This window comes from Asterias rubens, chromosome 5, assembly GCF_902459465.1.
Source record: "Asterias rubens chromosome 5, eAstRub1.3, whole genome shotgun sequence".
In the NCBI taxonomy this organism is placed as follows: domain Eukaryota; kingdom Metazoa; phylum Echinodermata; class Asteroidea; order Forcipulatida; family Asteriidae; genus Asterias; species Asterias rubens.
The window spans coordinates 16853757-16881386 of NC_047066.1; the positions used below are offsets into that span (position 1 = coordinate 16853757).

General features: G+C 39.4%; 1 protein-coding gene across 4 annotated transcripts in view; it reads left to right on the forward strand.

Moving 5' to 3' along the window:
* The window catches only part of LOC117290275 (ankycorbin-like), an 85370-nt gene that overhangs the window by 18380 nt on the left and 39360 nt on the right, over nucleotides 1–27630 (forward strand). For all 4 annotated transcript variants that reach the window (XM_033771581.1, XM_033771582.1, XM_033771584.1 and 1 more), the window contains 5 exons: nucleotides 8914–8989; nucleotides 16656–16799; nucleotides 17529–17659; nucleotides 21046–21285; nucleotides 23400–23505. In XM_033771581.1, coding sequence (XP_033627472.1) covers nucleotides 8914–8989; nucleotides 16656–16799; nucleotides 17529–17659; nucleotides 21046–21285; nucleotides 23400–23505 — 697 coding nt within the window. The remainder of the gene's footprint in view (nucleotides 1–8913; nucleotides 8990–16655; nucleotides 16800–17528; nucleotides 17660–21045; nucleotides 21286–23399; nucleotides 23506–27630) is intronic.

Below are 27630 nucleotides of genomic sequence, written 5' to 3' on the forward strand. Positions count from 1 at the left end.
TAATTTAAACAGTAAACCTTGAATGATTTGGCAGTCACTAATTTAAACAGTAAACCTTGAATGATTTGGCAGTCACTAATTTAAACAGTAAACCTTGAATGATTTGGCAGTCACTAATTTAAACAGTAAACCTTGAATGATTTGGCAGTCACTAATTTAAACAGTAAACCTTGAATGATTTGGCAGTCACTAATTTAAACAGTAAACCTTGAATGATTTGGCAGTCACTAATTTAAACAGTAAACCTTGAATGATTTGGCAGTCACTAATTTAAACAGTAAACCTTGAATGATTTGGCAGTCACTAATTTAAACAGTAAACCTTGAATGATTTGGCAGTCACTAATTTAAACAGTAAACCTTGAATGATTTGGCAGTCACTAATTTAAACAGTAAACCTTGAACGATTTGGCAGTCACTAATTTAAACAGTAAACCTTGAATGATTTGGCAGTCACTAATTTAAACAGTAAACCTTGAATGATTTGGCAGTCACTAATTTAAACAGTAAACCTTGAATGATTTGGCAGTCACTAATTTAAACAGTAAACCTTGAATGATTTGGCAGTCACTAATTTAAACAGTAAACCTTGAATGATTTGGCAGTCACTAATTTAAACAGTAAACCTTGAATGATTTGGCAGTCACTAATTTAAACAGTAAACCTTGAATGATTTGGCAGTCACTAATTTAAACAGTAAACCTTGAATGATTTGGCAGTCACTAATTTAAACAGTAAACCTTGAATGATTTGGCAGTCACTAATTTAAACAGTAAACCTTGAACGATTTGGCAGTCACTAATTTAAACAGTAAACCTTGAATGATTTGGCAGTCACTAATTTAAACAGTAAACCTTGAATGATTTGGCAGTCACTAATTTAAACAGTAAACCTTGAATGATTTGGCAGTCACTAATTTAAACAGTAAACCTTGAATGATTTGGCAGTCACTAATTTAAACAGTAAACCTTGAATGATTTGGCAGTCACTAATTTAAACAGTAAACCTTGAATGATTTGGCAGTCACTAATTTAAACAGTAAACCTTGAATGATTTGGCAGTCACTAATTTAAACAGTAAACCTTGAATGATTTGGCAGTCACTAATTTAAACAGTAAACCTTGAATGATTTGGCAGTCACTAATTTAAACAGTAAACCTTGAATGATTTGGCAGTCACTAATTTAAACAGTAAACCTTGAATGATTTGGCAGTCACTAATTTAAACAGTAAACCTTGAATGATTTGGCAGTCACTAATTTAAACAGTAAACCTTGAATGATTTGGCAGTCACTAATTTAAACAGTAAACCTTGAATGATTTGGCAGTCACTAATTTACAATGTGCCCATTTCTAGGGTTCAATTTTTAAATTTAGAAAGTGGCTGAATTTTGTATTGGTTTCGATGAAAGAACTTTGTATGGTAACTAGTGGCAATCTTATTGCCATTGCAAATATACATGTACCAGACCCCATTAAAGGATTTAGGTACTTTTTGTAACACAAAACACAATATCCACAGAGTTACATAAAACTTACATACACCGTTTGAAGATAATTATATTAGAAAGCTTCCCTGAAAAAAATAGTTGCTGAGGTGCTGTAGTTTTTGAGAAATGAATAAAACAATGTCACAAAAATCCGTTTTTACATGCTAAAATAATTTTCGTCTCATGATCACTTAGACAAAAATTATTTTTATGACATTGTTCTACATATTTCTCAAAAACTATCACTCCTTATTGCAATGCATACTGACTTGAAACTTAAACCAAATATTGCTTCTTACATACTCATGAAAAGATAAAAATCAAGAAAATTACCATTACTTCATACTTGTCAATGTCCCCACCCCTTTGACCATCAGTTGATCAAATGATTGGTTTTTCTGCCAGTTGTTGGTTCTTTCTGGCGATCGGCAGCTCGCAATGGCAGCTTCGCTGTTCTAGTTTTATCTGAACATAAGTTTGTCATTTAACATCCAAACTCTTATGTCTCTAATATATCCTTCCTGATGCTGAGACTGTCAGAAATTAGTATTTTGTGTCTTCATACCAGTACATGTGTCTGACTAATTTTGTTGTGTCATTTTCACCCTGTCATGGGGTAACATTACAGCTGTGCCGTACTGGATTTAATTTCTCTAAAGTTCCATTAGTCAAATGGTCCAAACATGGCCAAACTACTTTAGTTATTCCTGGTCATGACCCTCCACATGACATAACAATATTTATGGATATTTCTGTTAACCCAGGCCCTCGTATTGGATCCCTTAGTAATGACGAGTTGCATTTTGTACATACAGATAGTTCTCATTCTATCATGTCTACTAATTCAACTATAATGCATTCCCGTGGTCAGCTTTTTAATATCCGTAAGACTTCTTGTCACTCCATTCAGCCTGGATTGCTTTCTATTCTAAAAGCGAATGGAATTCTTCGGTTCAGGGGTAATAGAGTGGGTCATTGTAACTATAAGTGTAAAACTCCTGTTCAAATTGGTCACCGGCTTGATTATGTTCATAATGAGAGAGCTTTGGAAAACCGCCCTCCTGTCTTTAAACACATTGTTGTAAATCCTGCGATCCCTCTGATAATCTTTTTAAACTCTGTTGCTTAAATACAGCTAATTTTGTTTCTTATGCTATTAATCGTAACGCTGATTTGTTTGCCCTTACAGAGACTTGGTTTACAGATATGGATGTTGCCCACAAGGTTGAAGCAACTCCACCTGGTTTTAGATTGCTAGATCATCCCCGGAAAAACTGTGTTGGGGGAGGCACTGCTTCGTGTTTCATGACCAGAAAATTGCTGGAGATGAACTAGACTCATTTGAGTTTTCAGAATGGTCTGTAGGGATTAATTTGTGTAAATTACGACTTGTAATTATTTATAGGCCACTTTACTCAGCTAGCCACCCTTGTACAGTTAATCGGTTTATCAATGATTTTGCTGATTATTTAGAATCCATTATTTTATCTTCTGAACCAGTTTTAATAACTGGGGATTTTAACGTCCATGTTGACATCTCTGATGATCCAAACACTGTAGGTTTTTTGTCACTTCTTAAATCCATGGGTCTCCAGCAACATGTTAACAAACCTACATGTACTCATGAGATGGGTCACACACTAGATCTTGTTATTACCAGGAAATCGGACATGGTTCTTAACAGCCCCCCGACACCCCACCACCTTTTTCTGATCATTTTTCTGTTATTTGCAATTTGCAACAAAACAAGTCTGCTTTTCCTGCTAAACAGATTGTTTATAGGGATATTATATCCATTGACATTAATTGCTTGAAGGGTGACTTAGTCTCTACTTGGCTGTGCAGGGACATTCCTCAAGGTCTTGAGGAGCTTACCAAGTGCTATAATTCTACACTAGCTGGTGCCTTCAAAACACATGCCCCATTAAAGTCTAAGATGGTCGCCGCTAGGCCCATCTACCTTGGTTTAGTCAAGAAATCAACTCTGCCTTGAGGACGAGGAGATGTGCAGAAAAGAAGTGGCGACAGACAAACATGGTCTCTGATCTTTGAGAATATAAGCTTATTAGAAATAGGGTGACCTTTCTTCTTAATAAAGCTCGCTGCAGTTTTTACAAAGACTTAATCGAAAGTAATAGTTACGACCAGAGGAAATTATTTAGAGCATCTAAAAAGCTGCTTGGGCATAGTGTTGACGTCCTCTATCCACCTTTTAAAGATAAACTGTCTCTTGCCAATGATATGGGTAGCTTTTTTTGCAAAGAAAATATATAATATTCATGCTAAACTTGAAGACTTTTACACCTGAAACAATGTCCAGTAATATCCTGTTTGATAGTTTCATACCACTAACCGAGTCACAGGTAAAAGAGCTTGTTGTCAATTCTTCTAAGGGATCATGCGCTCTGGATCCCATGCCTACTAACCTTGTGGGTGAGTGCCTTGATGTTTTGCTTCCAGTAAATACCAACATTATAAAATCATTATTAGTTTCTGGTACATTTCCTACTAACTGGAAAGAAGCTTTAATATGCCCTTTATTAAAGAAACCCAATCTTGATATGAAATTAGAAAACTATCGACCAATCAGTAACTTACAGTTTATTTCTAAGTTAACTGAGAGGGCTGTTTGTGACCAACTTTATAGTCACATGTCAAAACATTCTATGTTTCCGGTGCTCCAATCATCTTACCCGAAGCATCATAGTACAGAAACGGCTCTTATTAAGGTTAAAAATGATTTACTGATGAGGATGAATTCCCAACATAATATTCTGCTTTTCCTTTTAGACCTGAGTGCAGTGTTCGATACTGTTGATCATGAAATTTTATTGAAACGTTTTCAGTCTAAATGTGGAGTCACTGGCAAGGCCCTTGATTGGTTTTCGTCCTATTTGTCAGATAGATGTCAACATACATGTATATCCATTCAAGGTACCTACATGTATCAGAGAAGTTTAACATCAACTGTGGTGTTCCTCAGGGATCCTGCTTAGGACCATTTTTATTTATTGTCTATGCCTCTAAATTGTTTGACATCGTTGAGCATCATCTGCCTAATGTCCATTGCTATGCCGATGACACTCAGCTGTATCTATCTTTTAGACCCGACGACGACAAATCTTGTCAAGCTGCTGTGACTATAATCGAAGATTGCATTAGGGACATCAGGCAATGGATGTTACATGACCAGCTTTTAATTAATGATGCTAAAAGTGAATTTTTGATCATCCAATCAAAGCAACAGTTAAAGAAAATTAATATTTCTGATATAATGATAGGTGAAGCTACTGTTTTTCCTACAACATGTGTTCGTAACTTGGGGTCTTGGTTCGATTCTGAATAAATCTTGCTCTGCAGCCTTTTTTTATCTTCACAACATCAAACGCATTAGTCAGTTCCTTACACAAGACTCTCTTTTAAAACTCATTCATGCATTTGTGACCAGTCTTCTTGATTATTGTAAAAGCCTTTTGTATGGTCTGCCAGAGTCACAAATAGCTAAACTACAAAGGGTTCAAAACGCAGCTGCCAGAATTGTTACTAACACACACCGATTTTGAACACATGACACCTATAGTTCTGTTCATCAATTACATTGGCTGCCTGTTTTGTACAGGTTTCATTTTAAAATCCTGTTGTTGACTTTCAAAGCTCTTCATGGTCTTTCTCCAAAGTACTTACAGGATCTTGTTTCCATCCGGAAAGTATCTTCTTATAAACTTAGGTCAGGGAATAATGGTATTTTCTTGGAGTATCATGTATCCTTCTGGTAAAATGTTGACTACATTTGGTGATAGGGCTTTTTCTGTGGCAGCCCCTAAGCTTTAGAGTGTGCTACCATTTCACATCACAGAAACTTGTCTCTTTTAAATAATATAAAAACCCACCTTTTTAGAACCGCTTTGTAGTATGTCTTCTTCTATGGTCACCTTGCCAGTTAGTTTAGAATTTTAGCATAATTAGGGTTAGAGGCGTCTGTCTCCTGAAAAGGTCAAAACATTACTGATGCCAGCAGGGATAGGCCTATGTATAATAAGTAACTATTAGTTCTCTATTAAGTATTAGTTCTCTGTTTGCGGGACAGACGTATCCCCATACTTTTGTTTGGGCACTGGCGACCAGTCTTTTTTCTTTGTCTTTTTCTTCCACTCTGTGCTTTTTAATGTGTGTTCTGCGCCTTTGATGATTTTGTACGTAAGGGGCGCAATAATTTTAAATATTGTTATTATTAATACAACTGTCCATGGCAGAGATTGTTTTCAAAAGCCAAGAGGACAGCCCCTGGGCCAGTCCTTTTGTTTTGCTCACCCAGGGGCTAAACTTGGTCTGATACATGTATGTCGGATGTCTATTTCTACCCCTGAACCTACATGTATGTCGGATGTCTATTTCTACACCTGAACCTACATTTTGCCGAGCAGTTTAATGCACTGGGGTTTGAGTCCCAGTCGTGGCATTTGTGTCCTTATGCAACACACAGCAGTAAGTTGATAAACTGGCATTTTAGTATCTGTGTGTGTAGATAGTGATGGTGATGTCAAGCGGTAAACCGCAGATCATTTGAAGAAAGCTGTCATATTTTCTGACGTCAATTTACTGCAACATTTTCAACAATCACGGATTACATATTTAGTATCAAATAAGACTTCACATGCACATTTGAGTACAGTGCACCCTGGTTTATAAAGGTTTGAATAATGGCTGTAAGTGTTTTGCATTTTAACATCAACCAAAGTTCAGGAAATGTGCACAAAACTTCAACATTCATGTGAGATTTATTACTTTTGTTAAAATTTACTAAATACAATTTCCATGGATTCCTGGGTTGAAAATTCAATGGCTGCTTAACCCCCCCCCCCCCCACTAGTGACAACCACATGCTGTCCATGGCTTACAATCGTACATACATGTACATACATGTACCACACAAAGTTTTACACAAACGACAGCAAGGGCATGAAAAGGCATGACATGATACATGATGTGAGAGCCAAACCAAGTTGTTTTGTGAAACTGACATTGAGAAGTAGATGTCTTTCAAACGTCATTTCAAACGTTATTTCTCTTGTTCATAAATGGACAGTATCATTACCCAAAGAAAACACAGCACAAACTTCTGCTGTCAACTAATGAATCCAAGAAACTTCATCTGCAGATAGAGGGTGCCCTCTTGTATCACTTCCAGATCATCTTTTCTCCACAATTCTCCGATCTTTCTGACCTGTCGTTTCGCCATCAATATTCCTGGGTCCTGAGTTGCATACTATAGACCAGGCTCCTAAAGAGCATTTTTATTCTTGTCTGTGTTTTTTAAATCTCCTTGCCACTCCTGTGCTCATCCATATTCATTGGCGGTACATTATCATTATCTCAATGTCAAAATACAAAGTAATCTGGTGCTGCCTGAGGTAGAAAGAACTAATAAATTATTTTAATTCCCTTCGCCATCTCTGCAGAGGTTCTTCAAAAAGAAACTAATCCATCCAACACCATAATGAAATATAGGTTTTCTCGGTCAAATTCGGCAAATGAGCGGTCAAATTCAGTTTCATGCGTTCGAATTAAAGCCATTGGACCCTTTCGGTACAGAAAGAAAAAAAAAAGTTCACAGATTTACAAATAATTTACAGGGTTTACAGAAGGTAAAGGTGAAAGACTTCTCTTGAAATATTAGTCCATGAAATGCTTTACTTTTTGAGAAAACGGTAAAACAATATAAATTCTCGTTAGCGAGAATTACGGATTTGTTATAAACACATGTCATGACACGGCGAAATGCGCGAAAACAGGAGTGGGTTTTCCCGTTATTTTCTCCCGACTCCGATGTCTGATTGAGCCTAAATTTCCACAGGATTGTTATTTTATATATAAGTTGTGATACATGAAGTGTGGGACTTGGCCAATACTGTTTACCGAAAGGGTCCAATGGCTTTAAAGCTGTTTTGACTCTCCAGTTGTTACTACGTTTCAAATTCAGAATTCGGCCATTCAATTTCGTTTTGGATCGAGTCGAATTCCTTTAGCACTCTGTTAAATTTAGCATATCGTCACTCTTTTTCGTGACACACACGCCTCAAGAAGCACTGTGAATTTGAATGCTGCTTTGATGAATTGTTAAATTGACTGATCATTTTGTTAAATCGAATGACGCAACATTACATTTGACTGATTATAAAACGAAATCGAATGACCCTTTTCAGTAGCATTCGATTTCGCGCGAAGTAGAATAGCTTGGTGGTTAATTTGGCTGCTCATTTGCCGAAATTGACCAGGAAAACCTAAATTTAAACTGAAAATATTTTATGCAGTTTTAAAGTTAACAATAAAATTGAGCAGCAAATGCTCAGTTTTGAGTTGCTATGGTAAACAAAAATAATTCACTCTTGTGTCCCTCAACTAATTGCCTATTTCTGCCTTGACCAATGTGAATCAGAAGAAAAGATTTCTGGCTCATCATTTACTAATGATGATCAGGCTGGTTCCTCCTTAGCTCCTGTCATATCATAACAGTTCGATGTCAGGGATAACTTTGTCAAACAATTCAAAATTTCCTTTTAGAAAAGGTTTGCAAAAATGTTTGGAACGTTTAAAGGACACATTTACTCAAACCATTGCATATAGTTGTCCCTCATAAATCAATTGATTATATGACTTGCTTAATTTGTTCAATAATCTTGGCTACTGTCTGGGGTCATGACATGTGAATCAGAATGTGAATCTTGCATTGCTGTTTCATGTACTACCTCCTTCTGTCGTTCCCAAATTCTTGCAATACAGTGGTCTTCTGAGAATGAATTGAAGAGTGCTGATTCACATTGACATACAGACTGTATAAAATATGATGCCACCATTGAAATATCTATGTACATCATGGCGTCTGTAATTATAGGCAAGTGCGCCTACGGGGATCAAACTGTGAACGCTGCGTGCTTCATTGATGTACGCTTTTAGATGCGCATTCGGCCTGCCCTACAAGATGGCCACTTTCATAGCAACAAAGGGCTTATTTGATACAGTCTATACAAAATTAGTCTTTTGAACTACATGAATGAGGGAATAGCAGTGTGAAGACCAGGAACCATTTTCATTGCTTTTCTTACTGGGTAAACAACTCCTAATAAGGGAATGCGTCGCGCGTCTCGCGTATCGCATGATGTGGCACAACTGTTTCAGCCGTTGCTCTTGACCAATAGGAATGAAGAAACTGTCTTATAAGAACAGGTGCAATCTCGCAGGTCTAGCCATGTTTAAACACTTTTTACTGGTCATAAACAAAGGTTTATACACAGCCACGTGACACTTTCTCCACCAATAGGAATAACGAAACTGTCTGAGGTATTTATGAACATTAAATGTATAAGGGTATAAATGTCAATATGATGTGTTACTAGATTTTAATATTTTTCGTTTTTTTATTTACAGAGTTTAATCTCACCAGAAACATCAGCAATGCAAGATGCAGAGGGGAAAACTGCCATGCACACAGCATCAGAAACAGGTAAAAACAAATATGCTGTAATTCTCTTATTTGAAATAATATTATCATTGGTGCAGTATGTGATCATACTTCATGAGAAATCTTGTTCACGTATAGCCTATGTGAAATTGATGTGTCATTGCAACAACTTCTTATCTCAAATTTTAGGTGTTCGGGCAACAGCCCGAACAACTCTTTGTTATTTTTAGGTGTTCGGGCAACAGCCCGAACAACTCTTTGATTTTGTTTGTTTTTTTTGTTTGTTTTTTTTGTTTTTCTTATTCTTCTCCGCGTCGATTGTCCGCAACAAAAAGCATAGTTGCGCAGCTTGCATTAAGTTGAAACTTACATCACGATGACGTCATCAGTTGACGAGATACACTAATTCAAAGTTTATTATTTCAAAAAATCATTACTTTTGATCTACATGAGGGATTCTTACAATCAATACATCATCGGAAAGGTCTTGCAAAGAGCTTGGAACGCTTCACAGACATGACCCCACTCTGACCTTCACTTCATGTTCAAAACATAAGTTGAAGATTTAACAAATCTATAGCCGACGCCTGTTGGATGCGCCTACATACATCTATAGCCGACGCCTGTTGGATGCGCCTACATACAGCACGAATGAAACAGTAATGAGAATGTCGTCTGTTTACGCTGTTGTTATGACTCCAGGCGTGCGTTTTATTCACTGAATTGGCACGGTGCCAAGTTTTACGCTGTACCGATGATCAATGCATATAACAATATGGCGGTACTCACGCAACTGAAACGAATGCCACTGAATTTTCGGCGTCAAATTGTTTCCTTTTTGCACTTCTGATGGCATAATGGTGAAGGTGGAATTGAAGACAAAGGTACGCTGAGATGGCCACCTACTTCAGTGGTTCGTAAGATTTCTAATTATGTGAGAAAATACAGGCAGAAAAAGACGGCATTGGTCGTGTTTTGATTAAACACAGAGAAGCAGAGACGTAACAAATGGACTTTTTGAAGATGTCTGTGGTGAAGTTTTTTGTAATTAATTTTACACACACGTTTACTGCCACGCAGGCATCATATATGGACAGTTTCAGATCAATGACGTCATCGGGGGTCACGTGATGCGGCATTAAAAGTGCACTTTTTGAAGTCGTTTAACTGTCAAAGTAATAATGCGATTATTTTGAAACTTTGTAGATTGTTAGATATGGGCAAGTTCTCGTGTATTGTGAAATGACGTCATGATGACGCCATCACATAATTTATTTCATTTTTGCACCTTTCACACATAAATTGCTATCTGAACATGGTATAATTAAAAAAAAATTGTATTTATGCCACATTGGGCAAATTGCTTTGAATGCACAACAAATTTCAAACTCAGTTGAGAAATTTTTAAATTTTATTGACGAAACAGCTATGCATTTGTGCACAAATGCAATCGTGTCTAGTTTATTATTGTTATTATTTTTTAATTTTTTATTTGTCATCTTCAGAATTTGTTTTACAAGTGCTGTTTTGCAATATTCCCAAAGAGCAATTGCAATGAAATTTTCAGTGATGATAGGTATTGGTGCAATGATCATTGCAAAACAAGGATGTCATTATGACATCATCACAAGTCACGTGACGTCATCTTAAAGGTGTTGTGTTTTAAATGTTTGAAGATTTATAACAAATCGGCCACAAGAGACCGTAGGTTTCTGTTTGCGGGATTGGGGAGGAATAAATTAGGTCTTCATTTGTTTCGTGTGCGTGACCCCACATGACCTCTACTTCCGGTCGAAACAGGAAGTGCCCCTTTAATTCAAAAGTGGCAAATGGTTTGAAGTTGCTTTCAACGATGTTAGTGTCTGGCAAGGGTGGGCAGTTAAAAACAAATATCAATGACGTCACAAAGTGTAACAGCGCCCTCTAGCGACAGGTTCAAAACTCGTCAAAATGGACTTTTTGAAGATGTGTGTGGTAAAGTTTTTTGTAATCACTTCAAATTTTACACACGCGTTTACTGTCAGGCAGCCATCATAATGTGTGAAGTTTCAAATCAATGACGTCATCGGGGGTCCTGGACGCAGCGTTAAAGGTGCACTTTTTGAACTAATATAACTCCCGAAGTAATTATGCGATCATGTTGAAACTTGTTAGTTTGTTGGATATTGACAAGTTCTTGTGAAACAACGTCATCACATGATTTTTTATGATTTTTTTCCATTTTTGCACCTTTAAGTCATAAAATGCTATCTGAACATGGTATAATCCAAAAAAAAATTTTTAAATAGGCTGGATTAGTCATAACTATTTTGATGCAAAGAGAATTTCAAATTAAGTGGAAAAATAATTTGAAAATTTTATTAACGAAACAGCTCTGCATTTGTGCACAAATGCAATTATGTCTAGTTTTATATATTTTTTTATTTGTCATCTTAGGGACTAATTTTTATAAGTGCTGATTTGCAATGTTCCTAAAGAGAAATTGCAATTAAACATTCAGCATGGTATTGGTGCAATGATCATCACAAAACAAGGATGTCATTATCACATCGTCACCTCTCCCATGACCTTTTGACAATACCAGCTGGTATTGTCAAAAGGTCAAGGGAGAACTACAAATTGCGTTGTCAGCAGTAACAGACATGCGCAGCTGGAACTCTGAATAGGCTTATTGGTCATAACTGCTTTGATGCCAAGAGAATTTCAAATTCAGTTGAGACATTTGAAAATGTGATTAACGCAACAGCTCTGCATTTGTGCACAAATGCAATCATGTCTAGTTCTATTAATTCTACCTATTCCACATTTACCCCATGCCAATATGCCATAACTAATGTAAGGTAAAACTAAAGCATTGTAAAGAGTAAATAAGATATTATAGGGAAGCAAGTTTTAAGTTTGTTGATAACACCAATATTTATATTAAAAAAATTGAGCATTAGTGTTATTAATTTGCTTATTCCAAGAGAGAGAGATTGATCAATATACAATCCTATTTTAAAACTATCTGTGTTCTTGATACGTTTTTATCAAAAAAGACATTTTGATTTTGGAATTTGTGTTTTTTACTGAAGAACTTAAGTTAGTTTTCTTAATGTTAAAAGACAACCTATTGGCTTTAAGCCACTCATTGACATTTAAAAGCTCTGTGTTCACCGCTCGAAAAAGTACATCAGTATTAGGATGTGTATACTTCTTTGTTGCGCTAACAAGATAAATGCAATAACGTCATGGTGTCTGTGGCATTGCCCTGGTCAGCAGTCGAATGGACTTGTCCCAACGAACATCTCCAGGGCTACCTGTTCAACATTTGAAAGGTTGTGGGTTTGGCTGGTTAAGCCTTCCAGAGAACTTTTTATCTTAATCCGAAGATCATCCTACTTGATCTTGCTAAGGTGTTTCAGGGATTGCTCAGTAGGCTAGATGATTTCTTAGGTAGGGATGGACCTGGAGGGACTTGTGGTGATGATACCCTTGCTCAAGTTGACCACTGTGTGTTTGATGATACCCTTGCTCAAGTTGACCACTGTGTGTTTGATGATACCCTTGCTCAAGTTGACCACTGTGTGTTTGATGATAACCTTGCTCAAGTTGACCACTGTGTGTTTGATGATACCCTTGCTCAAGTTGGCCACTGTGTGTTTGATGGTACCCTTGCTCAAGTTGACCACTGTGTGTTTGATGATACCCTTGCTCAAGTTGACCACTGTGTGTTTGATGATACCCTTGCTCAAGTTGACCACTGTGTGTTTGATGATAACCTTGCTCAAGTTGACCACTGTGTGTTTGATGGTACCCTTGCTCAAGTTGACCACTGTGTGTTTGATGATACCCTTGCTCAAGTTGACCACTGTGTGTTTGATGATACCCTTGCTCAAGTTGACCACTGTGTGTTTGATGATACCCTTGCTCAAGTTGACCACTGTGTGTTTGATGATAACCTTGCTCAAGTTGACCACTGTGTGTTTGATGATACCCTTGCTCAAGTTGACCACTGTGTGTTTGATGATACCCTTGCTCAAGTTGACCACTGTGTGTTTGATGATACCCTTGCTCAAGTTGACCACTGTGTGTTTGGTGATACCCTTGCTCAAGTTGACCACTGTGTGTTTGATGGTCATAATGTACCTATCGGTAACACTGCTAGAATTTCAAGATCCTCATCACCACACAGCTGACTTTCAAACCACTTAAATTTATTTTAACATTCACAAATTTAATAAATAACAACTAGAAAAAAACACATTGTAGTTAAGTGTGCCAATAATTCATAACAATGTCACTGAACCAGATCAGATATCAAATATTAAAGGGGCACACCGGCTGAATTGGGCTATTTGGGCTACAAAACAGACTAAGATATGACTTCAAAGGTCTGCCAGGAATGGAGAAGAGCAGTCCCTAAAAATAATTTAGCCGATTTTGAGCATTTAAAACAAAAACGTAGAGTTGCGTGATAGTTTGTACCACAAAGTGGTTAGAATAATCACTTGACCCCCCGAGTTAGTTTTACTTCCAGCCGTAGAAAAGCTAATTCGCTGAACCAAATTTAATGTTTTGTTTACAATTATTCATGCATGTATGACAAAAAACACTACGTATTCAGATTATGGATACAAATTGCGTGGAGCAATCGGAACGTAATGCCTTGGGGCATATCACGTACCACCTATGCCGTGTCTCTATGCCGGGGCTGGAGGTGTATATCCCGGGCGCTATGATCTCCCAGCTTGCGGGTCTCGCCGTGAGCTTGGGAGGGGTGGGGAGCCAGACATCAAAGTACATGTTTGTCATCGTGGGTTTGTCAGTCGGTACACCTCGTGTCAAATCCATTATTTCTTATGATCGCAACGCTCCATATGCTCTGTTTTGTTTCATGGCCCCCTAATTTATTTTTGTTCAATTCAATTGTTTATTGTCACACATATAAATACATATACAGTGAAATTCACTTTGGCTTGCGAGTCTAAAAATATGAAAAATTACAAAAATTACAAAAAATTCAGAAAACCCTTAAACCACATAGGCATACAATAACGAACAAATAAACAGTATGCGCACATTATGCAGAGAGACAATTACAGTTACAAAATTGCAAACCCCCAAAACAAATTAAAAAGAATAATTCATTAAGTAACCTTATTGCACTGGGATAAAAACTATTGCGAGTACGGTTGGAGTCGACTCTGATCGCTCTAAATCGCTTACCCGATCTCATTAATTCAAACAAACTATTCGCAGGGTGAAATTCATCTGAAATAATACATCTAGATTGATGATGTCAAAACGCAGTGTTTTTGTGTGAGAAGCTTAAAAAAAGGTTTTTTTTAAGAAGATATAAAAAGCAGGGGAAAAAAAAACCCAAATAAAAAGCCACTCAATATTTGTTTTATATAACTGACATATAGATCCTTGTCATTTGATGTTTTTTAAAAGTATAACATTATGAAAAATCACACAAATTTACTGACAACCAAAAATCATATAGCACCGCATAGCGGCAACAATGCACAAATCGGATCACAACCTTGTGCACAGGTGCTCCTTTGTTTTAGCAGGGGCGCGGCTGCGCTGTATTGCTCAAAAACATTGCCAAAGATGGATCGCGACATGTTGTTTGCCGAAGGCGCAATAAAGTAAAACTCGTGAATGGATTGAAAGATTGTGTCACTGATGTCTGGTTGTGTTTTGTAAAAAGTTGTCGTGAACAGCCGTGAGCGACATAAAAAGTTGTTGTGAACTTGCTACTACTTTTATAGTACGTAGTCTTAACCGCACAATCAACCAAGTGAGTTGAAAAGCAGTAGTCGTAACTCGACTAAGCAATCAAAATTTACAATTTCTCATGAGTTGTTCCAAAAGATATGGTTACGACTACGTTCCAAAAGATATTATTAGCGTTGCGTTCAAGCTACGCAGCTACTCAGCTATGCTTACGCTTTTCAAGTTACGCTATAATATCAAAAGGTACCTTTTCAAGCCCGAGTCAAGTTCTAAGATACCCAGCTATGCTTACATTTCAAGATACGCTTACGTTCCTTCAAGTTACGCTATAATATCAAAAGGTACACTTTCAATCCTCAGTCAAGTTACGCTTACGTTCCATATGCAGCTACGTTTACGTTCCAAGATACAGCTACGCTTACGTTCCAAGATATGCTTACGCTCCAAAACTTATGGTTACGTTCCAAGCTACACTTACATTCCAAGTCACCCTTACGCTCCTTCAAGTTACGCTATAATATCAATCAATCAATCATTTCAATCCCGAGTCAAGCTCTGCTTACGTTCCAAGAAACAAAGCTACGATAACATTCCAAGATTGCCAGCTACGCTTACGTTCCAAGATATTCTTACGTTCCAAAAGATACGGTTACGATCCAAGCTACAGTAAGGTTCCAGTTACGCTATAATATCAAAAGGTACGCTTTCAATCCCGAGTCAAGCTAGGCTTACGTTTAAAAATTCGCAGCTACTCTTACGTTTCAAAATACATTCTCACAAGGACGCTTTTGAATCCATCAAGATTCCCTTCCCCCAAGATTAAAAAATCTTTCGCTGTGAATAACAGGGCCCATTGATCAGTTTCATCTGTTTAACAGAAAATACTGCTTACGAAATTTGTTTACTATCCAAAAATTTAGTGGGCCACCAGCCATAAGTCCACATTGGCTGGTAATTAGTTTCTGCTTATGCAATACTATTTTTTCTGCTATAAAGCAGGCTTTATTAAATTGGGCCCTGGCACGTCGGGATAACGTAACGGCACGATCGCATTCCAAACTGCATCATGATCGCATTCCACGATCACATTCCAAACTACATCAAAGGCCTAGTTTAATTGGTGCCAGGAATGCTTTGTTTACTTGTCATTGTCCCATCATATTCTGGGTTAGTTTCTTTGTGTTTTTCATGACGATCTTTGGATGTACGTTGAAGCACAGTCTACTTACAACGTAAGATTTGACAGTTGTAATGGCTGGAAACACGCTTACGCTGGCCTTTTACCGCTTTTTTCTTTTTCTTCATCATTTTTCGCTAATTACGTGACATTTTGATGATTTTTTTTTTTACAGCAACCAGACTTTATTCACAGACAACAAATAAATTATCAGGCAGGAGTGAAATGGATGCTAATGGGAAGTTATTTGACACCAGTGTTTATGTTTAGTCCAAAGGGTTGCACTGTCCCGAGTTGGTGAATCCAGTGTGATTCTCTATGCTTGCGGTGTGTGTCATCACCATCGCAAGCCTCAATCACCAGAAGTTCAACATCCTTGACGCTATGATTGGAGCTGTTGAAGTTGAAAGAGACTGGGTACGGTTTCGTGGTTTTTATGGAAGAGGCATGATTCGCAAGGCGAAGACTGAGTTTGGTCTTACAGCGATGGGTACAAACTGTGTTTATAGGGTCCATCACGTGACCGACTATAACCGGCCTTTAGGGTGCTGTAACTATATTTATTATCTAAATCGTCGGCTCATGCACAGCTAATAAACTATTTTCATTGCTGCCTTTCTAAATTTGGAGTAGTTAAAAGAATACAATGACATTTGGGGAACACCGACCGTCGATGCAAGCGATAGCTTTATCAACGTGCTCTCCATCATTTTAGAAAAAAATCATCTGACTAAAAAAAAAAAACACCATCTCCATCTTATTTAGATGTGTTTATAACATGGATACATTATTTGACTGTTGATACAGGAGCTATACAAGCCTGTAGAGTCATCCTAGACAATGGAGGGGATTCGTGTTTGAATGCTGTAGACTTTCAAAGCAGAACATGTGTACACCTAGCTGCTTTGTCAGCTCACGGTGAAGTTCTTCATTTGCTGCTGGAAGAAGGAGGTAAATTGCAATTTGTGTGTGCATGACAATAAGATCATTTTGCTTTAATGTTTAACATAATTTTACAGTTACATGTACATGTTTTATTTGTCCAGGAGAATGGACTGTTCTTAACGTGCTATAGGATTGTTTCAGTGTGAGATATGGTTTTCCATACATATGATGACTTAATTGGTACCACACTGTGTGCCCCTTCCCTTTCCCTGTTCCACGTGCTCTTATAACCCCCACCTCCATCGTGCCCTCCGCCCCGATTATTCCCATGGTGATCCCGTGCTTGTTCTTTGCTTCCACTGTACGCTCGAAGTCACTGCACGCTAGCGCTATGACTGTGACATCACAAAGGGTGCCTGACGGTAATATGAAACAACGCAGACCCCCTGACAACCCAAGAGTAGTCCCAAACCAAGAAGTTACTACCCGCTCGCACTTTGAGTGTGACGTCACAAAGAACACAAACCCCCATCCCACGGGTACCCCAAAGTTTACCCCAGGACGCATCAATTCAGTAGGGTGCGGGCACCACTTGACCGGATACAACTTTGCGGCGCCCTTACAATTTAGGCTTAATTATAGTACAGAAGCTCCAATCTTCTATAATATTGTTGGCTGTTAGTCAACCATAGCATAAAGGACAGGTAATTAGTTTCTGTTAACTGAACATGCGCACATTTGACAAATACATACTTTTTGTTAATTTGGCATTTTCTCTTTTGTAATACCTTCAAGCGGATGTATGTAGGAAGGATAAGTGGAATGCAACTGCATGGGATTATGCATGTAATAAGAATCTACACTACTGTAAGTTAATTTTACAGTCATTTGAGACACAGCTCAAGAGCAGAAAGAGAAACTCACAGGTAAATTCAGGCATTTTATCATTTTTAGCTTAAATTGAAATTTTTAAATTTGATACATTAGCTTGAAAGTTAAGATATGGTTCATACATGTACTTCGGAAGCGGATCACAGAGGGCAGGTTTACAAAAGTCATTTGGGAGGAAAGGGCACAGAAGTTTACTTATCACTAGGCTATTGCTGTTATTAATTGTTATTGCATTTACCATAGAGAATGTTTAACAATAACATGGAAGCGACTGCATCCAGTTATATTCAAATGCGTAGACTCATCTCAAGATGTCACAACTCATGATAGGTACATACTGTATGGCATTTACCAAAGAGAATATTTAACAATAACATGGAGCGACTGCATCCAGTTATATTCAAATGGAGATTACGTGGTTAATTTTTTTTTACATTTAGAGTAAAGCTTATGTTCTAAGCTACAATTTGGTATAATAAACTCACTCTTTCGTATTATGGTTTAGGAGATTAGGCTTAAAGAAAACACGTGTACAAATGCAATGGGGTTTTGGCGAGAAACAAAGAATAATAATAACAAAAATAATAAAAATCTTGACGAAAACAATACCTGTTCCGACGGTAGGTCGGAACAGCTAATAATAATAATAATTAAAAGGCGGTCATGTATCATCCATTGCCTGATGTCCCTAATGCAATCTTTGATTAAAGTCACAGCAGCTTGACAAGATTTGTCGTCGTCGGGTCTAAAAGATAGATACAGCTGAGTGTCATCGGCATAGCAATGGACATCAGGCAAATGATGCTCAACGATGTCAAACAATTTAGAGGCATAGAGACAATAAATAAAAATGGTCCTGAGCAGGATCCGTGAGGAACACCACAGTTGATGTTAAACTTCTCTGATAAGGTACCTTGAATGGATACACGTTGACTTCTATCTGACAAATAGGACGAAAACCAATCAAGGGCCTTGCCAGTGACTCCACATTTAGACTGAAGACGTTTCAGCAAAATTACATGATCAACAGTATCGAACGCTGCACTAAGGTCTAAAAGGACAAGCAGAATAACATGTCAGACTCCAGCATTCGGTGGCGTACAGCAAGGTTGAAAGAACACGAGAGTTGTAGAACCTCATCTTGATCTTCAGGTTGAGATATAGATCTTTCCATATCTTCTCCAGCTCCCTGGATAATAATAATAATAATAATAATAATAATAATAATAATAATAATAATAATAATAATAAAAAATTACCATGTAAAAATTCTTTAATGGGAATACAGAAGCAGAGATTTCTTTGTGAAGGCGTTCAATCTGGTGGCTGAGTGGCTCAATTTCATAGAGCTGCTAACAGGCAAAATGTTTAACTTAATAACTGCATAAATTGAGCAGAATACCTGCAGTCACAACTTGTACAAATGTACATGAGGCATGGAGTTGTGTTAAGATGCTTTTTGTGTTAAAGAAGCTCTATGTACATGTAAGTTGGTCCTGGGCCAATGGTTTTAGGAAAGAATCACAGCGCTTGCGTAATCTGGGAATTCTGCGCTTATGTTAAAGACACTGGACACTATTGGTTATTGTTAAAGACCAGTCTGCTTACTTGGTGTATCTCAACGTAAGCTTAAAATAACAAACCTGTGAACATTTGAGCTCAATTGGTCATCGAAGTTACGAGATAATAATGAAAGAAAAAAAACACCCTTGTCGCATAGTTATTTTGAGTAATTACCAATAGTGGCCACTGCCTTTAAGCGTTTTTCACAGCTTAGCAGGGAACGTGTATATCCGTGTGCATATCTTCATTGTGACTGTGCATTACAAGGCTTTAGGACCTCGCAGGTATTTGGTAAGCTAGTAAGGCAATGGGTTGTTTTGACAGATACAAGAAGATTTTTTTTTTTGGTGCCCCCCCCCCAAAAATACGTAAAATGCCATGATGTCCTCGTAATTTAAAGCAGAAAACAAGAAGAATACTCTGCACAAGTACAATGTGTCACTGAGCTATTGGTTGACTAAAACATATGCCCTAAATACGCCCATCAGGTACTGTGGTAATGACAGTTTGGAATATAGGTTTATATTACTTTAAACAACTTTTTTTCCAAATTTTAATTCCTTGAAATTGTTAGATTGAAAACTATGTTTTTATTTGAGAAACAATTGACCATCATGATGATCATCATTAGAAAAACCATGTAAAACTTTACAATTCAAGCAAAGAAGCCACAGTGGGCAGAGTTTCTGGGTTTGCTTTTTGTGTTCCACAATTATGACAGTTGAGCAAATTAGGAGAACAAACAATGAGTTGCATGTAACCAGTGAGAGGTCACTAGATAAGTTTTGTTTGTTTAAACAAATTTTCTAAGAACAAGACATTCATAACGAGAGTGACAAATAACTTTCAATGTTAATACAATGTAGTAGTAACACATGTTTGGTGTGACTTTTGATGAGAAAGTATAAAAATCCACGAGAACATCAAACTGTGTATCACTTGATCCTTTTTTTTTCAAATTACTTTTTAAATTTGAACTTAATTAAGGTCTTTCTGTGAGATCTTTAGACTTGGTAAAATGACCAATATGAGGTCCAGAAAGTTTTTGGGTGTAATTTGAATTCATTGAAATAAAATCATGGGGGAAATGATTGACATACAAAATATGAAACACTTAAATGTATTCCAAGTTTCCATGTTATTTAGGACTATCATGAGTTCATCTGGGCACACATTCAGGTAGTTGCAGAAGGTAGACTACAAAACTCAAAAAACTTAAGAGCCCCTTTTTATGATCATCCCACAGCTTAAGAAACTATGACTTGTCTCATGAACAGCACAGGGATTTGTTGATTTGCAAACCTTTGTAATAAGCCACGGCCATTTAATCTGCCTTGGTATCCTGGAATCTCCAAACCCTTTGACTTCCAATTGTTACAATGATAAACAGAAAGCATCCTGTCAATTTGTGTGTGCCATTTTTGTATGACAAAAGAAAAAAGGTCTGAATTCAGAATAGCACAATAACACCTAAAAAAAGGGAGATTATGACCATGATTTTCACTGCCCTTTTCCCCGTATTTTTCTGGGTGAAACAAAGCAGTATACAGGTTCTTTCAGGTTACATGTAGAATATTACCCTACTGGACTAGGTTTTCTTTGTCAATTTTAGTTTGTTAAGGTGAACCCAAAATGAGCACCGGGTTGCAGAAAAAAAAACATGGGAATGTTTGCAGTCCAACCTAACACATTTTCACAATTGCGGAATCATGGGTTGGAATCCAACCCAAGTAATATTTCCTGACTCAAAAAGCACCACGCACTATACAGTGGTTATCATGCATTGCAGTGTGTTAGGGTAAATCAAAATGTTAAAAGTAATGAACTGTAGCCCTAGTTTTGTTATTCCCTTCATTAGGAACCAAAAGAAGAAAACAACAACTCTGCGGTTTTACAAGCAAGGTCTGTTTCTCCATGCCCTCCTACTGGACCACGTTCTTATTTACACAACATACCTGTATCCAAAAGAGGAACCCAATCAAGAGGTGTGTTATCTGTGGAGCTGCAATCTCCAGGAATTGAAGGAATTGGCTTTGGTGGGGAAGAGGCTGAAGTTCATGAAGATAGCACAGGAGAAAGGGAAAAAACTCACAGTGTGGTTGGTATAAATAAAATATATAGTTTTATTAAAGGTCCTTTGTTATTACCTAAGATGTTTGTACAAAAAAACCTTCCAGGGACATTTAATTGGAAGTCTTACAAGGAATGTTCAGACAGCGTACTAAGTTAGACCTGAACCTCCTTTTACGAGCAGCGGGGGTGGTCGAAGAAACAATTCCACTTGCATTCAGACAGTTTCCCGTGTGGTTCAATACTTCATAAACAAAACAATCAAGAGTAAATAAGATGATGCATGCAAAAGCCCAAACAAAAAGTGGCATGCATGGAATAGCTTTCATATTATGACCAAAATGGCGATCAACACATCTCGTTTTGGCTCTCTGTATTTTGTTTTTGTTCTCGCCTCTCTCTGATTGTCATCATGACACCCGTGATCCATTCAGTGTTATCCTGGGCAGGTTCAACTCCAACACCTTCCTGAAATTTACAGACATTTTCTTGCATAACCGTCTAGGGTATGGATTGGCTCTGCTATCCAAAGGTACGCGAAGGACTTGGTTTGTGGATTGGTCATGGGATCCCCTAGATGCCTATTGGTTTTGGATCCCCTCAGATAAATATTAAGCTCGTTAGGGCTAAAACAAAGGAAAAGTTGTCGGAGCGATATCTCAAGAAGGACTTGGCGTATCAACTCCAAACTTGGTTTGTGGATTGGTCATGGGATCCCCTAGACGCCTATTGTTTTTGGATCCCCTCAGATAAATATTAAGCCCGTTATGGCTAAAACAAAAGAAAAGTTGTCGGAGTGATATCTCAAGAAGGACTTGGCATATCAACTTCAAACTTGGTTTGTGGATTGGTCATGGGATCCCCTGGACGCCTGTTGTTTTTGGACCCCCTCAGATAAATATTAAGCTCATTTTGGCTAAAACAATAACTCAAAAAGGACTTGGTGTAGCAACTCCTATCCCAGCGGGGCAGTAGTGTTGGCAACACACCATTCTTGTTTTGTTTTCATCCTGTGTTGAAAAGGTATCAGCAGGTGCAATTTGTGGTGTTACGCGAAATAATTATTCTGAAGTATAAGAATGTTTGTTTCCAGAGGTTTTTTTTATGGAAAAAGGGGCATGGTTGAGTAATGTAAATTTCGCTTTAAAGTACATTGAGCAGAAGTAATGCAATGAGTTGTAAATTGTGTATGTTAATTTGCTAAATTGAAATGTTGAAATGTTGAAGAAGGAAACCGAGGGCTCGGCACCATTCCCAAAGCACTGGGGAAATATCTGGACGAAATAGGGACAAAAGTGAGAATATATCTGTTGCAGAAGGCGGCGCTTTGGGGAACAGCGAGGATCCTAAGAAAACCCCTTGAGATCTAAGGCTACGGGAAGATGCCCGACTCGAGGAGTTACCGGCACAAATGAATATATGATCTTTCTTTTGCATGCTGTGATAAGATGAAATAATGTGCCATCATGGAGCAGTTATTGGATGTTGACGATTGGAGACTTTTTTGTTTTTCCGCTATTTTCATTTAGACTCGATCTTTTGGAAAATGAGTGGATCACAAAAAATTAATACTACTTTGGAGCCTTTCTTTAAAGGAACTTTACAGAATTGGTAAGAAACAAAAATTGAGAAGATCACAGACTTACATAAAACTTACACAGTCTAATGATGATGATGATAGAAGAAAACATCCCTTGAAATATTTCTGTCTGAAAATTCATATTTGATGAGAAATAACTAATTTAATTTCACTTTTGGAGTTTATCGCTCAGTGAGCGTTTTATTAATTTTTGTTTTGGCATCGATGCAAAGCAGCGTTTTATTAAATTTTGTTTTGCAAAGCAAAATTTATAATTGGTTTTTCACTCTTCTCTCGTGACCCAGATGGCCGATCGATCTCAAAGTTCCACAGGTTTGTCAATTTATTTATGAGGTGGATTACATAAAGTTCTTACACTGCCAGCATTTTTTTTGCTACCAAAACCAATTCTGTAACGTTATTTTAAAAGAAGATTGTATTTGATGCCTTCATCAAAACTTAGCTGTGAAATATTTTGCTATTTTCTCATCCTTAACCAAAACAAACACAAATGTATGATTTCTTTAAATCATAAATGTTTTTATTCCACCTGCAACTATTAGGAAATATATCCTGAACAACAAGCACATTGCAATGCAATTACTGAATCCAGAGATTGTGCCATAATAAACAAGGATATGCAGCCCTCTGATCAGTTGCAAAAGGAAGGTAAATACTTTGGACAGTCAAATTTTTTGTAAAACAATGATGAGCGTGTAAATGGTTGCACATTGCCTAAATTATGCCAAACACAACAGTAATACGATAGAAACTGACTCTCAAAATGGCTCAACCAAGATTTATTGTGGTGATAGTGTCAGCTTAGTTGAGCTTATAATGTACATGTTGAGCAAAAGATATTTTATTGAAACCAGAAAAGTGACACTTTTGGGATAGTCCAACTGTTGTTGGAAAACAAGAAAAATCATATACTATTGATTTTTATGTTGGATTATGTTGTTGGTTCATAAAGTCCACTTCAGGGGACTCCCTTACCTGTTAAACCTACAATTTGCATATTTCTCTTAGCCTTAGGCTTCCACGCTAGAATTTTATACCACAATAGGGCGCCCTCCATCGTCCGCCCCTGCCCACGGCCAACTCGTCCTCTTTTCTCTAGCGTTCAGCGAAGACAGACGTGTTTTTGTTACGGACGGATCCTTAAGGTATTTTCGGAGGAAGTTGTGAGTTTTTCCTTTAGTGATTATACTGTGCTTCTTACGTTTTATATTGTATAGACGTTTACTTACTGTACAGAGTACACTCGTTTTCTGTTTTTGGTAATTAAAATTACACGAGTTGTGTCAGTTCTTTATTTTTGAATTGTGAAAAGATTTCACCTTACATTTTCAGTTATTAGGATGGCGGACTCACGCAAAAGCAAGCGTGGGGTGACGCCCAAAAATTTTGTTCCATGTTCTTCTTGCCGACGTATTAAGCCCCGTCCCGAGCAAGATTTACATGCCTTGTGCCCCCGTTGTAGACCGTGTAATCGGCAGGTGCCGTGCTCGGTTTGCAAGGACTGGGGGTCAGCAGATTGGGAGGCCGTAGCGGCATGGGTTCGTTCCCGGTCTCCCTCGGGTGAATCGGCAGCCAGTGCGTCTTCCGGAGCTGTGTCCAGAGCCAAAAAGACGACATCGGCAGGACAGTCGCCGCTTTTCGGGGTCATGCCTAAAGGGTCTCTGGCCACCGGTAAAGCATCGGGCCATACTACTAAATCCGTGCCTGTGAGGCCTCCGGAATTTAGTATAGTCACTGGCGCCGAGAGTCCAAGCAAGATCACTCAATCGGGGGAAATGTCCCAGCCCGTTTTGAGTGATGGATCCGACACGGCGCCCCCAGCCGGGCAGCCCGTGATCGCTTCCAAACGTAAGCAGGGGAAGAAAAAGGGTACTTCCCGGGCCAAAGCTGTGCCTGCGGTGCAGGTAGCGACAGGCCACGTTATCCCCGGTGAAACCGGAACAGACTCCGGTAAGACCGGAACGGTACCCGGAAACACCGGTGCCCGGCCAAAGACATTGGCGGGTGTTTATGTGGCCCCGGCCCCGAGCCACGGACAGCATCGGAGCCGGGATAAGTCCGATGGTGAGGAACGCCACCGGCGTAAAAGACGCCGAAGATATACTAGTTCCAGTTCATCATCCTCATCTTCCCGATCGCCACGGGGTCATCGCCGGCATCATAGTAAGCGGGAAGACCCCACATCGGCCCTTCTATTACAAGGGTTCCGTGAACTGACGGCCAGTATCACGTCACTAATACCCAAGCCGACAGCGCCGGCTCAACCGGTGGCTCCACCGGAGCCAAGGCAGGTTTTACCGAGGACGGAGGACGTAATGTCAATCACCGTCAATCCTCGGGAAATGAGGAAACTGTTTCCCTGACACAGCGACGGGATAACCGGGAACGACCCCCAGGGCGGGAGGATGATTCCTCGGGTGATGAATCATCCTACCAATCCACAACCGACCAGCGATTGCGTATGGTCATGGAAGATATGGTACGGGTGTTGCACATACCTTCCAATGAAGAACCAGACCCGGTAGAGGGCGCTAGACAATCGTTTAAGCGTCGTACCGCGCCGGTCGAACCAAAGGAATTTTTTCCGGTTCTTCCAATTGATCGGCTGTGTGCCGATCGTATGAACGCACTTTCGGAAGTGAAAAAGTTACGTCCGTTCGTGCGCCGGGAAACTCGCCCGTTCAGAGTACCTCAGGCAGACTTTGATAATTTTTTATCAGTGCCGCCCATGCCCGCTACAGTGCGTGATAAAATCACGGCGGATTCGGGCGGTCGAAGTACTTTGAAGTCACCTTTTCCGTCCAAGGAAAAAAATGTGTTTGAGGAGTCATTAATAAAAATTGATACGGCTTCACGGGCAGGAATTCGGGTGGCATGTTTTTTACAACTCCTTTCCGAATATTTGGTGTGTTCTTGTGAAGCAGATTGACCTGTATCACCAGAGGCAACCGAGACAGCTTTTCGTTGCCTTGACGACGGGCTACGGCTGTGTATGGACCAGTTTATGCGGGTGTCCTTGATGACAATCAATGCACGGAGGACAAACGTTTTGGATACGATTTTTGTTCCCTCTGATGGATTGAGGTCCAACCTGGAATCTCTCCCCCGGCTGAGTTCCGATTTATTTGGAGGAAAATTCCAGGAGGTCATGCAAGCCGAGGCGAAGCGAATTAAAGCCACAGACAAGATTAACCTCAATAAACAATCAAGTCAAGGAGGCAGCTCTCGTCCGGCAAGAGGCAACAGTGGAGCTACTAAGGGCAAGACGTTCCCCCGTAAACCGTTGAAGCCGTTTGCTCCAAATCCATCGGGCTCTTCTTTCAAGCCCACTACAACTGTTGGACAGAGTCAGGCTTTTGGGTCGCGTTCACGAGGTAGAGCCGGCTTCACCCCCCGCTCCAAAGCTTCGCGCGGAGGTTACCGGGGTGGTGCTTGGCGCCGGTGACGCCCCCCTTCCCACGACCCCCTTTCCAGGGCCCGTGGGGGGTCGACTCATTTATTTCGCAAAGACTTGGGCCCTTTTGTGCAACGACGGGTGGGTACAAAAAACGGTAGCTTCCGGCTACAAAATAGAGTTTACAAGTACTCCCTCGTCTGCATACCTACCGAGAACAACACCGATTCCAACCGAGTGTCATGCTCTGGAGTCGGAGATATCCGCCCTCTTGCAAAAACAAGCCATACGCAGAGTGCAAACAGAGAATGCGAATCGAGGGTATTTCTCAACCTTTTTTCTAGCTCCAAAGAAAAACACAGGAGAATGGCGACCGATTTTAAACCTTCGGCCATTAAACAAGTATGTCCGACCAAAACGGTTTCGGATGGAGTCGCTGCGGACAGTTTTGGATGCATTACCCATTCCAACCTGGGCAGTGTTGATCGATCTAAAGGATGCCGATCTACATGTTCCGATGTGGGCCGAACATCGAGCGTTCCTACGGTTTCGTTACGACCAAAGGACTTACGAATTTCTGACACTACCGTTCGGCCTTTCCACTGCCCCGAGGGTGTTTACACGGCTGGTGAAAGTCGTAGCGGGAATCCTCCGGCGACGTCAGGTACAGATTTTTGTTTACCTGGACGATTGGCTCATTGTTGGGGAGACAAAGGAGGAAACAAGCTGGGCACTCAAACTAACTGCAAACATCATTTCGGAGTTAGGTTTTCTGATCAACATCGAAAAATCGCAGCCAAATCCGACAAGGCACCCAGTTTTCTTAGGAGCAAAACTGGACCTCCAGCGAGGACTAGCTTTTCCTACCGAGGATCGAGTCCACAATCTTTGGGACTGCATCACTCTGTTCAGAACTGCCAGTGTGGCCCCAGCAGTGGCATGGCTTCGGCTATTGGGCCTAATGGCAAGCATGGTGGACGTACTCCCATGGTGCAGGTTGCGGATGCGCCCGATACAGTTGCATCTACTTGCATACTACCGACCATGTATTCACCATATCCAGCGGCCAGTGCCAATCCCAAATATGATTTGCCCCCACCTGGACTGGTGGTCGCGGCGAACAAACATCATGATGGGACTGATTTTCCCACGACCGCGACCTACCTTAACTCTGGTGACCGATGCCTCCAACACAGGTTGGGGGGCACACATTGGAATGGAATCGGTAGCGGGCTCTTGGTCCCAGGCGGACAGTCAATACCACATCAATGTCCTAGAACTGCTCGCAGTTTTTCGAGCACTGAAACATTTTGTCAGAATAGTGACAGGGGAAGTGGTCCTCATAAAATCGGACAACTCAACGGTTGTCTCTTACATAA